Source organism: Crotalus tigris, unplaced genomic scaffold (genome assembly GCF_016545835.1).
Source record: "Crotalus tigris isolate CLP2741 ecotype Arizona unplaced genomic scaffold, ASM1654583v1 scf7180000021118.133368, whole genome shotgun sequence".
Classification (NCBI taxonomy): domain Eukaryota; kingdom Metazoa; phylum Chordata; class Lepidosauria; order Squamata; family Viperidae; genus Crotalus; species Crotalus tigris.
In genome coordinates this window covers 28,549-45,387 of record NW_024098357.1, presented here as the reverse complement: position 1 = coordinate 45,387, position 16,839 = coordinate 28,549, and the positions used below count along the sequence as shown (strand labels likewise).

The window sequence follows — 16,839 nt, the reverse complement described above, 5'->3', positions numbered from 1 at the left end:
ACGTATTTTTGTCCCTCAATCTTCAGCATGGGCTTTACTTCAGGCAGCACATGAAACAACACACATGGGGAAAACTGGATTGGATGCTGCTATTGGGAGGGATTACTATGTACATGGGTCGGCTGGGATAGCTGCTCGAGTGGTTTCACAATGTGGCATCTGTGCTAAGGTCAATCCTCGACAAGGGCCCCTACTACCACCTGGAACCATACCTGTCTCTTACTTTCCTATGGACTCTGTCATGGTTGACTTTACAGACATGCCAAGATGTGGACTATACAAAGCTTTATTGGTATTTGTGGATAAATACACTGGCTGGCCAGAGGCTTTCCCTACAAAGACTAAACAAGCCAGGGAAGTGGCAAGACTATTGTTAAAAGAACTAATACCTCGTTTTGGTTGCCCGTCTTTTATTTCCTCTGATAATGGTCCTGAGTTTGTTCATCAAGTTAATCAAGCAGTGGCTACTGCTGTGGGATCCCAATGGCGGTTTCATTGTGCTTTTCATCCTCAGTCCGGTTCGAATTCTGAACGAATGAATCGCACACTGAAAGAGAAAATGACTAAGATCTGTGCTGAAAGTCACCTGAAATGGCCTGATGCATTGCCCTTAGCTCTCTACGCTGTGAGATGTGCTCCACGTAGACAATACAACCTATCCCCATATGAGCTGATGTTTGGGCGTCCTCCTATGCTGCTGAGAAGAAGTTTGGCTGGATGGCCTGATTTGGGCCATCAGGGGGGAGTATGGGCTCTGAAAATGGTGCAGGAACTGAATAAGCAAGTGGAAAAACTTAGGAATTATGTTGTTGAACAAACACCTCCTAAACTAATAACAAGATGTCATCCCTTTAAACCAGGGGATAAGGTGTGGGTAAAACATTGGAAACACGAACAACTGGAGGGGAGATGGAAAGGACCTTATGAAGTAATAATGGCCTCCCCTTTAGCAATAAAGATTGCAGAATCTAAATCTTGGATTCACTGGACCAGAGTTAAAGCAGCTGCAGAACCTCTGTGGACAGTGAACAGGGACCCCAAGGTTCCCACCAAACTCACTCTTAAACGTGTTTAGTATGTTTAAGGAATATTTTATTGTTTGTAAACCAGATATTGTATTAGCACAAGTGTATCCTGCACATATATCTACGGCTGTCTGGCTGAAATTCAACCCCCTGCTAAGCCACACCCGGAAGCTGGCTTTCTACGCACGGGAGAAGAAAGGATGAAAGGCTTCCTTCTGCTTTTATATAGTACTATTGTTGCATGTAATAATGTTTGTCTTTCTAATTTAGGCCAATGGAGCAAGCCAGAAGAAGCTCCACGCCTTATCCAATCTTATGCTATAGGCACGGGCACTTGTAAAGGTTACCCCCTATTGGATTTTCCCCAGAATGCTGGAATGGTAGCTGGCCTCATCCTTGTCAATTTCCCCAAGCATTTGACAGAATAGTTAAAGAAGCCTCCTCCTCCTGTTACTCTGGAGTGTGGGCCTCCTTTATTCTGGGGATGGGAGCGGGTCACCCTAGTCTCGCAGTTGAAGACGGGATGGAAGGGGACTTGAATCGTACATGTAATCCCGGGGGAATTAGGAGTTACTATCCAAAGACCCCCGAGGAAGCGCCCAGAGAGAAAGCGAAGTAAAAGGTCTCAGCAGAATAAGGATATGCCCCATCCATTGGAGTCAAGGATGCAATATAATTTGTGGGTCCAATTGGCTAAACTAGCCAACACAACTGATTTTTGCCTTTCTGAAGCATATGACATGGAAAATTTGCTGTCCACATGTTTAATACCAGTATGTGTTCCTGTCACAGCAGCCAAGGAGTTCAGTCACCATGAGTTTAAAAAACATAGGCTATGAAACAATGTACAGCTGGGGTCACATTTCCAAGTTTCTACCCACTGATGCTTTAGCTTTACATACTCCTAACGTAGCCATTCCAGAAGACCTACAATGTGCACATATCACAGGGTGTGAGCAGAATACACCTTCACCTCATTGCCTGAAAGTGAGCCAAGAAAAGCTAAATTGCACATCTTTCCAAACAGTGTCTTTTGGGTATGCAAACATATGGTTACCTAAAGGGTGGTTCTTCACATGTGGGAATTCCAGAGACAAGAGTATAACAACATACATACATCAGACCCAAGTGTTATGGAATGAAACTTATCTGCATAGATGAGATAAGTCTCATCAGGGGGGAATAAAGTGGTACCTGGAAAAATACTGATGGTCCGACAAAGAATATGGGTAAAAAGCAGATGGCCCACCAAAGAATGTGTATGAAAGGGAGGTTTGTTTTGCTTACAAGACAACTCTTAAATTTAGGATGGCCAGACATCCTGTTCCCAGCTCTGCACATGATATATTACTAACTGCTTGTCACATGGTGTATCTAAATTGCTTAACACTTGATATATTGCTGATTGCTAAAAACATTCCAATGTAAACGAGGAGCTATCGATTATAGATCTGTCTAGTAGTTTTCCCATGTTAGAATAAGGACTATAGAATGTAATCATGTGAGGAATGTGACCTGCTCAGGAAATAACTCTGCTTGAAGGGTTATAAAAATGGTCATCAATGACCAGGCTTTTGTTCAGATTTCTTCAGCCAGGATGGCTCTCTGAACCTGCGCGCAATAAACTTCCCTTTCCTGAAAGAGCTGATTCAAGTTTTTCAATTCCACAACAGAGTTGAGCTGGATTCCTTCTTGGGGGAGACTCTGAATTGGGGAGGAGAACCGGAACCCCCATCCCATATTCCCAATTGCTGAATCGGGACCTGGAGGGGAGGGGGGAACTGAGGGAGAAGGATATTGGGGGGCTGAATTGCTCCTCTAAATTGGCTACACAAAATGATTTTTTGGTGAGAGGGCTGGAGCCCCTCCTTTTGAGGTGGTCTGGGGGGGGCTGCAGGGGGTCTATTTGGGCAGGGGAGTAGAAAGAGGCCTCGAAAATCACCCAAAGGCAGTTTGTGGGGTTGAAGATGGGGGCGAGGGGGGGAAGATGAAAAGGGAAGGCGGGGTTTGAAGGGTGGGGAGAGCCCAGCAGCATGGGTGTGGGTATCCTGATTGTGACCTCCGCCCCTTATGCCCCCGTAAGGGAGAGGGAGAGAGAAGCATGGGTATTATTTCCCTTCCAGCCCAGAGGGGGTCTCTTCTCTCCCCCCATATTTCCTGCCAATTTGGGGGGCAAAGAGGCCCCACCGGGATCCAACGTTCCCTGCAGACAGTTAGGCCGAGTGCTGGACCAGCTGAACTTCTGCCTGTCTTTTTCCACCCTGGGGAAGATGGAGGCGGTCCCTCACTAAGCTCCTCCCCTCCCTCATTTTCCTCCCCCCTCCCGACCCCCCATTAAGAGGGAATCCCGCTAGGACCGACAGTTCCCCATCCCTCCTCCAGGGGGCGCCTTCTGGTAGCCTCTTCCGGCAGATTTCCTCCCCTCCTCTTACAAGCCTGTGTCCCTCCTCGAGGAGAGGCTGGGAACCATGGCCTCTGGAGTCCCTCCTGACCCTCCTCCTCCTCCCCGCAGCCCATTTCCTGTACCAGGGGACGTGCGAGTGCCGCTTCATATCCTCTCCGGAGCTGGCATCAAACGCCCCGCTAAAATGCAGCCCCCCCACCCAGACTGAAGGGATCCCCCCCCCCTCCAACTTTCTCCGCTTCTCTCTCGGCTTCGCACTATCTCCTCTTGTGGATGAACTCAAGGGAGGCTCTGCCCGGAGACCGATGACGATGCAGAAGGGAGAATTCCCATTGGTCCTTCCCCTTTTCTGGGCCCTCCAGATTACGAAATACGAGGAAAGCGCTTCCTCCCCCCAAGCCAGACCCCCCGATTCTGCCTCTGGGGCTGGGAGCCTCCGCGTCTCTCTCCCCGCTCTCGGGGGGCGCTGGTCGGGCGGCATCCATGGGCTCCGTTGGGGTCCCTCTTTTGTTGCTGGTGGGGGCGCTGGCCCGGATCCCCGGAAGCGAAGGGGGGAAGGAGACGCCCGGTAAGGAGGGGGCTGGGCGGGGGGACGACAGGAGGGGCCGTCTGTGCGCCCGGGGAAGGGGGAGAAAGGGGCTGGGAACCCAGAAGTGGGGAAAGGGGTCAAGGGCAGGAGCCTCGATCTCCGCGTGGTCCCCCTCCCTCCCTCACCGCATTTCCCCCCGCAGGACGAAGAGGAGGACCCCCCTTCCCTGGTTGTGGCCGAGGTGGGCGGGGGTCGCGGGAAGGCAGCCCAGGTGGGATAAGAGGCAGATAGACCCCCTCTCTCGCCCCCCCCCCCGTGGCTGGGTGGGAGGGGGACCTTGCGGACCCAGAATTAGCGCCTGAGCCCGAAATTTCTTGCACCGAAACAGGAAGGAGACGGAAAGCGAAAGTGAAAGGGAGAAACGGAGGCATTTTCAGAGCTGAATCCACAAAGGCCAGCAAAGAGTATAAGAAAAAGAGGGGTATTTTTTTTGGCAAAAAGTGTTTTTGCAACTTCAGTTTTTCTTCTGAATCTCCATTTATTTTAAGGTGAGGGAAGAGATGAGTTTGAGTTCCTTCTCGGGGGAGACTCTGAATTTGGGGAGGAGACCCAGAACCCCCACCCCGTATTTCTCCATTGCTGAATCGGGACCTGAAGGGGAGGGGGGAACTGAGGGAGAAGGATATTGGGGGGGTCTGAATTGCTCCCCTAAATGGGCTCCCCAAAACTGTCCCTTTAGTGAAGGGGGCTGGAGCCCCTCCCTTTGAGAGGGTCTTGGGGGCTGCAGGGGGGTCTTTTGGGAGGGGACAGGAAAGAGGCCTCGAAAATCACCCAAAGGCAGCTTGTGGGGGGTAAAGATGGGGGCAAGGAGGGGGGGAAGAGGAAAAGGGAAGGAGGGGCTTGAAGGGCGGGGACAGCCCAGGAGCATGGGTGTGGGTATCCTGATTGTGACCCCCGCCCCTTATGCCCCCGAAAGGGAGAGGGACAGAGAAGCATAGATATTATTTTCCCTTCCAGCCCAGAGGGGGTCTCTTCCCTCTCCCCACATTTCCTACCAATTTGGGGGCCAAAGTGGCCCCACCGGGATCCAACGTTCCCTGCAGACACTTAGACCAAGTGCTAGACCAGCTGAACTTCTGCCTGCCTTTTTCCACCCTGGGGAAGATGGGCGGGTCCCTCACTAAGCTCCCCCCCTCCCTTATTTTCCTCCCCCCTCCCGACCCCCTCCTGACCTCCTCCTCCTCCCCGCAGCCCATTTCCTGTCCCAGGGGAAGTCCGAGTGCCGCTTCCTCTCCTCTCCGGAGCTGGCATCAAACGGCCCCCTAAAATGCAGCCCCCCCACCCAGAGTGAAGGGATTCCCCCCCCCCCTCCAACTTTCTCCGCTTCTCTCTCGGATTCGTACTATCTCCTCCTGTGGATGAACTCAAGGGAGGCTCTGCCCGGAGACCGATGACGATGCAGAAGGGAGAATTCCCATTGGTCCTTCCGCTTTTCTGGGCCCTCCCAATTCCGAAGTTGGAGGAAAGCGCTTCCTCCCCCCAAGCCAGACCCCCCAATTCCGCCTCTGGGGCTGGGAGCCTCCGCGTCTCTCTCCCCGCTCTCGGGGGGTGCTGGTGGGGCGGCGTCCATGGGCTCCGTTGGGGTCCCTCTTCTGTTGCTGGTGGGGGCGCTGGCCCGGATCCCCGGAAGTGAAGGAGGGAAGGAGACGTCCGGTAAGGAGGGGGCTCGGAGAGGGGCTGGGAGGTGCTGTCAGGGCTCCTGAGGGGGGGGGGAGAAAGGGGCTGGGACCCCTAAAGTAGGGAAAGAGGTCGAAGGCAAGAGAGGCGTGAAACTGCAGGTGCCTCGATCTCCGCGTGGTCTCCCTCCCTCGCCGCATTTTCCCCCGCAGGACGAAGAGGGAGCCCCCGTTCTCTAATTATGGCCGAGGTGGGCGAGGGTCGTGAGAAGGCAGCCGAGATGGGATAAGAGGCAGCTGGACCCCCTCTCCGCCCCCCGTGGCTGGGTGGGAGGGGGACCTTGCGAACCCCAAATTAGCGCCTGAGCCCCAAAGTTTCTTGCACTGAAAGAGGAAGAAGACAGAAAGCGAAAGCGAAAGAGGGAAACTGAGGCATTTTCAGAGCTGAAAGAGGGGTTTTTTTGGCAAAAGTGTTTTTGCAACCTCAGTTTTTCTTCTGAATCTCCATTTTTTTAAGGGGAGGGGAGGGGTTGAGATGGATTCCTTCTTAGGGGAGACTATCAATTTGGGGAGGAGACCCAGAACCCCCCACCCCATATTCCCCCATTGCTAAACCGGGACCTGGAGGGGAGGAGGGAACTGAGGGAGAAGGATATGGGGGGGGTCTGAATTGCTCCCCTAAATTGGCTACTCAAAACGATTTTTTTGGTGATTTAATTTAACAATTAATTTCGTTAATTGTTCCTTTAAAAGAAAAATGTGCCCGAACAAAACATCCTAGATGTGGATAACACAAATTTTTGAAATTTTGGGCAGCTTTTCATTACAGAGACCTGAAAACAGTGCAATGAAAAACAAACACACACACACATAAACACTAAAATCTGGCCCAGGAGGTTTCCAGGTTTTGGGAAATTGCAAAAGAGAAGGGAAGTCTCCTTGTGACATTTCACACAATTTCTGGCGAAGTGACACCTAGCTTTGCTTCCACCCCTCCCCCATCCTGGCCCCATCATCTTTGTTAATATGAAACGTCTGGGGGGGGAGGCCTCATCTTGATTAACTCCCTAATTAAGCCAATTAGAGAAAATTCCATCAGCCCCTGAAGGTGAATCGCTGGTCCTTTGCATCCTTTTCCTCTCTGAAAGGGGGGGGATTCTCCCTCATCCTGTCCCTGCCTATCAACCACCCCCCTGCAGTGTGGGTCTTCCTGGGGAGGCTGTAATAATAATATGTTATTTACCCTGAAGGTTTATATTCTAATCTTCTTCCTCATCTCTTTTTCTACAGCACTCATGAATTAATCCTGCCGTCCTTCCTGATTCCTGATGGGAAAGGAAGTTTTTTTTCCCAGTAGCTGATGAATTTCTGTCTTTCTTGCAATGTCTGAAAAATGGAGGCTCAAGATTTTAGATTGGGGAGAGGAGGAGAATGGCAGCCTGGAGCTTCTGCTGCTGAGACCCCTCTGGCTTTCCTTTCAGGGCCTCCCTTTCTTGGTAGGGAGGAAGGGATGTCTGTCACTCCAGACATCCAACTATGCTTTGAACCCACAGCAGCTTCATCTCCATCACTCTTCCTCCGAATCCCTTCCCTTCCCTTTGCAGTAAAAGAATAAAATTTAGATTGTAGGAAAATGCAGGAATTTTTCCTTTCTTCCTCTTCCTCCTCCTCTTTCCTGCCCCTCAGGAGAGTCCCCCCTTCTCCCCTCCCCATCCCCAGACTGACCATCCCGCCTAGTTTAGGCCTGAAAGGAGTAGATTAGTAATCAGAAATCTCAAATGATTCTAAAGGTGGACAGAAAAAGCCAACTGAAAGTCATAAATTCAGGCAAATAAGAAAAGCAGAGGTTGCTAGTTAACTGAAACCGCAAGAAGAGGAAACACAAAAACTGAGGATAAAGTTTAGAGCTTAAGGCAGCAAAGGCATAACCAGAAACAACTGTAGAGATCATTATAAGAATTGAGCTTTGTTTACAGAATATTAGATGGTGATGGATAGAATGTGCACAAAGGAGCTTCCTGGAATGTGGGGAGGGGGACAGTCGTTTTAGGAGGTCCGGATAGTTTATCGGATGATTAGGGAAGGGGCGTTGAGTGTGATAGGGGAGGGGGGAGTCTGCCTCGGGGGTAGGATATAAAAATGTGTGAAACAGCTCTTGAGGGTGTGGCTGGACTCCTCCATCTGTTTCAGCTCACCAAACTGAAGCAAATGCTTCTTTTGAAATAAAACTATGTTGCTGGAATTCCAAGTGAGTTTGTTTGTTTTGGGATCTTGAGCCACGTTCCAAACAGGCCCGAAGCCAGAACAAGTTTGAGAGGAGGGTGGGCAGATCCCAGGGAGGAGAAGGGGCAGGGCCCCCCTCCTCAATCTCCTTAAGCCCTGCCAGATGGGGGGACCCCTTGGAGACCACCTATTCTTGCTTCCCCTGGAGAGCCTCTTCCATGGCTGGGAAGCTGCTGGAGCTGGTGGTCTCTCCAGGATTGGAGCCAGTTTGAGCCCCTCACAAGCCAGGGAGGCTCCCTCCCCATTCACACCCAGCACCTACCCACCTCCCTTCCTCCCTCCTTAGTTGGAAAGTTGCCCTGGAGGGCAACAAAGAAGGAGGGAAGCTTCGGGAGTCTGGACCAGACGGTCAGTTCAGACGGACTGAAGAAAGCTTTCTGAAGGACGGAAGAAAGGCTGCCTGGTAAGCACAGGCAGCCCAAGTCATTGTCAGCTGGAAGAAAAAAGCGAGGAGTCACGGTGCTCCACCAAACAGCTGACTGTCAACAGCGTGCTGAAACTGGGTGAGCCTGTTTTTTTTATTCCTTTTCCTTAAGGACTCAGAAATACTGATCCCCTGATAAGGAAAAATCTACAAAGTAAAGACCCCAGAAAGTCTAGGGGAGAAGAGAGATAAAAGTGGCGAGCAATTACAAGAGGGGGAAGGAATTTAAGGAATATAAAAGAATACTTAAAAATGGAATATCGTGGAAAATCTTTTTAGATTTAATTTCCAGGGTAAATAACTTCCAAAGAACTTTAAAAGAAAACTTTTTAACAGTCTTTTAAAACCGGATATAGACAATACAGTGTATGAGAACATCTAGTGGTAAAAGGAGATACTACAGTAATACCAAATGATAAAAGAATTTGAAAAGTGTTTTACCTTGAAACAACACCTGGTGTAAACAAAGTGCCTTTATATGACTGTGCATGAGGAAAGACACTCTAGAATTATATCTGTTGACTATAGATATAACTAAAACAGGAATTAGTTGGATACAGCAGGCATTTTATATTTGTGATTTGACTGGAGGATTTGGATTTAGCCTAAAGTAGTTAGCTCGATTTTATGGTTGGGTTTTAGCCTAAAACAGTTGGCTTTTTTTCTTTTTTCGCTCTCTTTTTTTCTCCTAGAGAATTTGTATCTAGCCTAAAGTAGTTGGCTCTTTTCAATGTTTGGATTTTAGCCTAAGATAGTTGGCTTGAAAAATGAGTACATCAAATCTCACTAGACTTATGATATAAACTTCCTCTGCACCTTCTGTCAAAACATTTAACCCAACAAGCCAGGGATCTATTGAAACAATGTTGCAGCATGAGAAAATAAGCACTGCTCAAACTGAGATGCAAACCACATTAAAATTAATTCAAGAATCAATACAGAGAAATCATGAAGAGACAAAAAGTAATTTTGATAAATTAAACGAACAAATGTTGGCTATAAAGACACAATTTGAAGCCCATCAGCAAATGATTGTTAAAAAAGAACAAAGATTTCAGAAGATGGAAAATAAATCAGATGATATTGACGTAAAAATGGAAGTACTAATATAAGAAAATGAAAAATTAGAACAAGCAAATCAAAACCTAGAAGGTGCTGTGCCAGTTTTAGAAATGGAGAAAGTGGAACACTATTTAAGATTTCAAATATTCCTGAAGACAGAGAAGAAGATATAGCAGTTGTGATTATTATAACCAATAATAACCAATAATAATGGATAATTAGAAGTTACCAGCCTAAGAAAAAAATTCACAATCATTCCCCTGATTTTGCCATTAGATGTTCCTTAGTGTTTAGATCTGGTCTCAGGATGATAATGTAGCACTTGGGGAAGAAGATGCAGCTCAATAGTCCAGCACCGGAGGCCAAGATGGAGAAGACCTGCACGGCCACCATGTATTTTCCTTTAGTGCTCAGATAGGTGGGGAGGAAGGAAATCCAGACACTGCAGAAGACCAGCATGCTGAAGGTGATCAGCTTGGCTTCATTGAAAGCTCCAGGAAGGTTCCTGGCCAGGAAAGCCACAGTGAAGCAAATGGCAGCAAGGAAGCCCAGGTAGCCAAGGACAACATAAAACATGGTGACAGAGCCTTCATTGCATTGAAGGATAATCTCTCCAGGCTGGGAGTACAGATCAGAGTCAGGAAATGGGGGAGAAACTCCCAACCATATGGCACAGATGAGAATTTGGACAGCAGAACAAGAAATGATGATGGAGTTGGCCAAGCTCTTCCCCAACCATCTTTTCACTTTATTGCCTGGTTTTGAGGCTAGGAATGCCAGCACTACTGTGATAGTTTTGGCCAACACAGAAGACACGGCTACTGAGAAGACAATGCTGAACACTGTTTGTCGGAGAAGGCAGGTGGCTTTCCTTGGTTGGCCAATGAAGAACAAGGAGGATAAGAAGCAAAGCAGAAGGGAGACCAGGAGGATGTAGGAGAGGTCCCGATTGTTGGCTTTGACAATAGGAGTTCCAAGATATTTAATGAATATGATTAAAACAAAGCCTGTGTTTAGGAACAAGAGTAGAGCAAAGGAGATGAGGATGATGCTGAGATGTTCTTCATAGGTCAGGAAGGTGATTCTTTTGGAAATACACTGGATTCGGTTCTCAGTTGGATATTGATCATCTGGGCACTTGGTGCATTTTTTGTTATCTGAGAAAAGAAAGTAATATTTCTTTTATAGTCTTTCAAATTTCAAGAGAAACTTTGGATAAGATGTGATACAGAGAGATAGAAAAGTCTCAGTAAATGGAATATACTTACACTATAACAGCAAAAAAAAACCCCAATATATACAACTATAAAAAAAACAATAACAACAACATAAATTTAAAAGAAAATCTATCTGGTGCTGCAACCTCGCTTCTTTGAGGTAATCCACCAGATTCTTATTCTGCACTGACCTTACCTTATCCCAAATGATTGGAAGAAGTAGCAAGTCTCCATTGATTTAAGAGGATGGGGGCCTATTCAATTTTAAGGGGGAGTAAGTCCAATAGGGCAGGAACTGCAGCAGAAAAGGCAGGCTTGTGATGATCCATAAAGTGGGAATCTTTTAGGGAACACATCATTTGAATGCTAATTATATCTGCTCTGGTGGCACAAGCGGATATCCTCAAGCAGAGGAAACACTGCAGATACCCTGGTTCTGTCTCATGGAGGGTTTGAAAGGTGAATTTAATTGCACCTGGAAAGAAACTGGGATTCTGTGGAGCCTGCACAGTAGGGGTGTCTTATGGAAGAACACATGGAAACTCAACACTGTGCATGCCTTTGCATTCTGGACCATTTTATAAATTCCAGGTGGTTTTCAAGAGCAACCCTATGAGTATGGGATAAAAAGATAGAAACAGAAAACTGATGGCAGAAAAAGACCTAATCTAGTCTGCCCTTTGAGTTTTTTGTTTTCTTATTTAATGTTTTATTTCATTTTTTTTTCAAAAAGAATTTCAGATGATGGAAGTATGTTTATCCCCAAAATCTTTAAACTCAGTTACTGATGATTGACCCTCCAACCATGCTCTCAATACACTGCTCCAAAAATACTGGACAGAGGATAAAGGTTTTCTAACATGGTTGGATCCATGGAGAACCACTTGAAAAGGGTTGCAACACTGACTATTTCAGGACAGGCTGTACAGCCCCTTCCCCCAAAAAAGACAAACAAACAAAAAAAATCCATTGACTATCCTGAAATTGAGAGTGTCTCCTAACTATTAGGCCTTGTAGAAATTTCTGAAAATGTCATTCTTTCAATGTTCCTTGGGATCCCCTGGTAACAGGGCCCCGTGTGTTGGTTGCATGGTAGGTAGCATCTTGATATACTCCTCTCTTGTTTTCTTAGCATTTATACTTCAATGTTTTAGTTTTTATTATTGGTTTGATTGTATTCCAACCAAGAGTCACTTTGTGTGAAATAGCCATATAAACTTGATAAACAAATTTGAAAAAAACATCTTAAAGAAGATTAATTCATAAATAAATTCAACAACAGGAACTGTATTTTTTACACTGTAAAAATGAGAAGACGAAGCAATACGTTTCTTTATTCTCTCGATTTGGCAACAATTTTAAAGAGAATGAATTCAACTTTGGTATCAAAGGATATTTAGTAATTGGTCTTTTATTAGTCCTCTGTTTCCCCCTTCTTTCTGCTCATTTTAATCCCAACACTGAATGTTAGAATTTTGTCAGAATCCAATTATATTTCATCTTTAAATTATCAAATATAGAAACTCCCAATTCTGCCTTCTCTGGATTCTGCCATAAGAGGGAGAGAAGGGGGAGAGCAAAGGGGCTTTATGGCCCTCACTTCCTTCTTTACACTTCAAAGAGCTGAATGTGTGTTTATTGTAACCTCTAAGCGTTAACATATCAAAGAAGGGTAATTGCCTTTCATGTAGTATCTGAAGTCTCCATCCAGACGGAAGAAAGAAGAAAGGAGGTGGAATTGTGATACTTGAAACTATCACTGGAAGGGGGGTTGATTGGGTGGGACTACTGGGGAACCCCTTAAAACCTTGAATGGGAGAGCTTGGACCCCAAGTCCTGTCTAGCATGCCTGCAACCATTTTCTCTTAATAAAGGATTCCTGTTGGAAGAACTATTCCAAGAGTTCTGTCTTCTTAAGATGCAAAGTGGGGTGGGTCCTTACATTAGACAGGACTTGCAAAATTAATCCACCTGGAAGGTAGACCCTTGCCGGGGGATTTTGCAAAAATTTACCATGTCAGACAACGAAGCAAGAGAGGGAGAAAACTCCCTGGAAAGAGAGCCGCTGACCCAGTTGGAACCTTGCCAGATGTTGGGATCCGAGAGGCCAGATTTCTCAGAAGAAGAAGTGGTGGAGACACAGGACCACAAGCCTCGCTGGTCGATGGGCGTTGGAAAGAAAAGCGAGTGGGGAAAGGAATCAAGAAAAGTGACCCTGAGACGGGGGACCAAGCAACCAGAATGGAAGCAGGAGATGGAGAAATCCCTGCACGCAAGTGAAGAGGGAGGAAGCTGTATGCCGTACTCAGACTGGATCCTAGAGAGAGCTATTGACCTGATGAAGAGAACTCTCAGCTCCCTAGGAGAGGAGATTCCTGAGCCCTACGCCCGCCCCAGTTCCTGGAGCCACAAAGGGAGAGACACCGAGGGGGACGTGGAACCTGCAACCCCAGGGACATTTACTGATCCAGGAGCTCCCACCCCCTACCGGACCACAGATGGAAATCTGGACGGAAGACACTACCACCCACAATGGAGGCACCGATCCATTCCAAGACGTCCACCGTTGGAGGTGAAATTCAAAGGGGAGCCAACACGCTTGGGGTTTTTCCTAACCCAAGTCCTCAGCTACATGGAGGAATATGGGCAGGACATCCCCAGCGACAAAGCCCGCATCCGGATCGTGCAATCTGCCCTGGATGGACCAGCTGCAGATTGGGTGGTGAACCTGCATGACTCCAATGCCCCAGAACTCAGTAACTTCAACCGTTTCATGTCCTCGTTGAGAAGACGATTTGAAGACCCCCTGGCTGATCGCAAAGCCCGTGAAAGAATAACAACGATGAGGCAGGGCAAACGCCCAGTGGCTGAGTATACACAAGAATTCCGAGCCATTGCCAGCAAACTGAATTGGCCAGAAGACATCCTCCTTGGCCGTTTCAAAGACGGACTAAACTATGATCTATATGATGCTTGCCTGCCCCGAGGAGACCCACATCGACTTGAGGAATGGTACGTCTTGGCAGAGGAAGCAGAGATCGACATATTGAAGAGGCATCGCCGAGGAAAACAATGGAGCCGCCCCCCGCCTGAGCTGACACACCAACCGGTGAAATCATCGGATACAGCCAAGAAGCAGATGGGGTGTTTCAAGTGCGGAAGAGAAGGGCATCGAGCTGTAGAATGCCGCTCAAAGGCCCCCCAGCACAACCCAGACAGATCCCCAATCAACAAACCCAGAGGGTATTCAGCTAAGCCAAAAGAAACAGCCATGAAAATGATGGAAATTGCAGAAACCCCCACCTCTGCTCACCAAGGGGAAAGAACTCCAGCCTACACCACAGGGACGGTGGATGCCTCAGATGACAGCTCGGAAGGCGAACCCCTGGTAAGTGGACGCATCACACCCATCTTCAAAACAGTGACTATATTAATCCCCCCCATGCCCGAAGCTGTGAAGGTGAAAGCCTTAATAGACTCTGGCTGCACCCGCTGCCTCATTAGCCCAACACTAGTGGGGAATCTGGGCATCCCATCCAGGAGACTGGAACAACCAATCTCATTTGGCCAGCTAGATGGATCCATAGCAGGGGGGGTGCCAGCTACCCTAGCCACTCTGCCAATACACCTCTCCCTGGGCAACCATGAAGAGGACTTAACGTTTGTGGTGACCCCAGGTATGGAATGCCCAATGATTCTAGGGATGGAATGGTTGAAAAAATGGAACCCCTGGGTAAATTGGAGGACGACAGAAATCAAATTCCCGAAGGGGGACCCTATGGACTTAAAACCCCAAGAGAGGCTACCAGAATCAAGAATAGAAAAAGCATCCATAGGAGAGGAAAAAAGATTAACAGAAATACCAGAGGAATATAGGGACCTTGCTGAAGTCTTCAGTGAGGAGAGGGCGAATGAGCTTCCCCCCCACCGACCCACAGACTGTACCATTGAATTCAAGCCTGGGGCAAAACTCCCGAAACCCAGATTATACTCCATGAGCCCAAAGGAGAAGGAGGAAATGGAAAGATTTATAAAAAAAAACCTGGAGAGAGGTTTCATTGAGCCAGCCAAGCCTAAAGTGGCTGCCCCGGTCCTTTTTAGAGAGAAGAAGGATGGCTCTTTACGTTTATGCGTGGATTATAGGGCCCTGAATACAATCAGTGAAAGCAACCTATACCCGCTGCCCCTCATGAAAGACATGCTGTCACACCTATCGAAAGGGAAAATTTTTTCTAAACTAGACTTAAGGGAAGCTTACTATCGAGTGAGAATCAAGGAAGGGGACGAATGGAAGACTGCATTTAACTGCCCCATGGGGTGCTATCAATTCAAAGTCTTGCCATTTGGATTACAAGGGGGCCCTGCAGTCTTTATGCAACTAATCAATGACGTTCTAAGGGAGCACCTGTTTAAGGGGGTCCTTGTTTACTTGGACGACATTCTTATCTTTACCGAAACAAAAGAAGAACACGTCAAACTTGTCAGAGCGGTTTTAAAGAAGCTGCGAGCCGCCACCTATATGCCAAACTCTCAAAATGCGAATTCCACCAGGAAAGGATAGACTACCTAGGCTATCGCATATCCCCACAGGGCATTGAAATGGACCCAGAGAAGGTCAGAGCAGTATTAGAATGGGCACCACCCCGCACAAGAAAGCAACTACAAAGTTTCCTGGGCTTTGCAAATTTTTACCGCCAATTCATCCCCTCATTTGCACAGATAGCCTTGCCCCTCACTAACTTACTAAAAACGAAGGGAACATCCTCAGTAAAACCTAGCCAGCCACTAACATGGACAATGGAGTGCCAAGCAGCGTTTGAGAGACTAAAGAGACTTTTTTCTGCCGAACCAGTACTAAGGCACCCAGACATGGACAAACCCTTCATAATACAGGCAGATGCAAGTGATGTGGCAGTGGGGGCTGTGCTATTACAAGAAAATGATGATGCAGTATTGCAACCCTGTGCATATACATCCAAGAAACTCACGGAAACAGAACAGCGCTGGCCTGTATGGGAGAAGGAGGCTTATGGGATACGTTGGGCATTACTCACATGGCGACAGTTCCTGGAAGGCAACAAAATCCCCTTCCAGGTGTGGACTGATCACAAAAATTTGGAAGCCCTGAAAACTTCCAGGAAACTCAATCCCAAACAAGCCCGCTGGTCCCAGCATTTTCACCAATTCCAATTTAAGCTCAAACATTTACCAGGAAGAAAGAACTTCCTGGCAGATGCACTATCTCGCATGCCCCAATATAACAGCGCACGAACCACAGACTCTAGACCAATAATGGCAGAGTCACAACTGGCAGCACCAGTAACCACAAGAACCCAAGCCAAATTAAAACCACAACTGGACAGCCAAACTGGAATTGAATTCAGAAAAAGTTTGGAAACAGATGATTGGTTCCAGAAAAACAAAAATGTGTGCACAATGAAAGACGGGTTGCCTTGGATAGGGGAAAAGTTATATATACCAACAACTCAAAGAGTAACTTTCATGCACCTTTGCCATGACACAAAATCAGCAGGGCATTTTGGATTTGTAAAAACTTTACATTTAATTAAACGGCAATTTTGGTGGCCATCCATGAAAAAGGACATTGAAAGTTATATAGCCAGTTGTCCAAAATGTGCCACGGCAAAGAGGTTGCAAGGGAAAGTGCCAGGACTATTGCAAACAGTGGCAAGTCCCTCAGCCCCCTGGAGAGAAATAGCCATGGATTTTATAGTGGAATTGCCAGAAAGCAATGGGAATACTGTGGTCTGGACGGTCACGGACTTGTTTTCCAAACAGGTGCACTTTATCCCTTGCCAAAAGATTCCCACTGCAAAAGCCTTAGCAAAACTTTTCATCCAACACATTTACAGATTGCATGGGGCACCCCAACGCATCATCTCTGACAGGGGGGTGCAATTTACGTCTGCATTTTGGAAGGAATTTTTATCCCTCTTAGGAACCACTCAGGGACTGACATCTAGCCACCACCCTCAAGGAAATGGGGGGGCTGAAAAAATGAACTCAGTACTTAAGCAATATTTAAGATGTTTTCTTAGTTTCCAGCAGACCGAGTGGGCGGACTTACTCCCCTTTGCAGAAGTTGCCTACAATAATGCAGTCCACTCCAGCACAGGTTACACTCCTTTTCAAATAGCCACCGGTCAAAGTTTCAACCCCATGCCAGAATTAACCCCAAACGAACCAACGATCCCCTCG

The 16,839-nt window shown here is 47.3% G+C and overlaps 1 protein-coding gene across 1 annotated transcript in view; it reads left to right on the top strand.

Annotated features, from left to right (window-relative positions):
* The window catches only part of LOC120320031 (H-2 class II histocompatibility antigen, E-S beta chain-like), a 41,297-nt gene extending 33,421 nt beyond the window's left edge, over positions 1 to 7,876 (top strand). Inside the window, exon 6 of the mRNA XM_039369454.1 lies at positions 6,925 to 7,876. Coding sequence (XP_039225388.1) covers positions 6,925 to 6,938 — 14 coding nt within the window. The 3' untranslated portion in view covers positions 6,939 to 7,876. The remainder of the gene's footprint in view (positions 1 to 6,924) is intronic.
* The last annotated feature ends 8,963 nt before the right edge of the window (positions 7,877 to 16,839 follow it).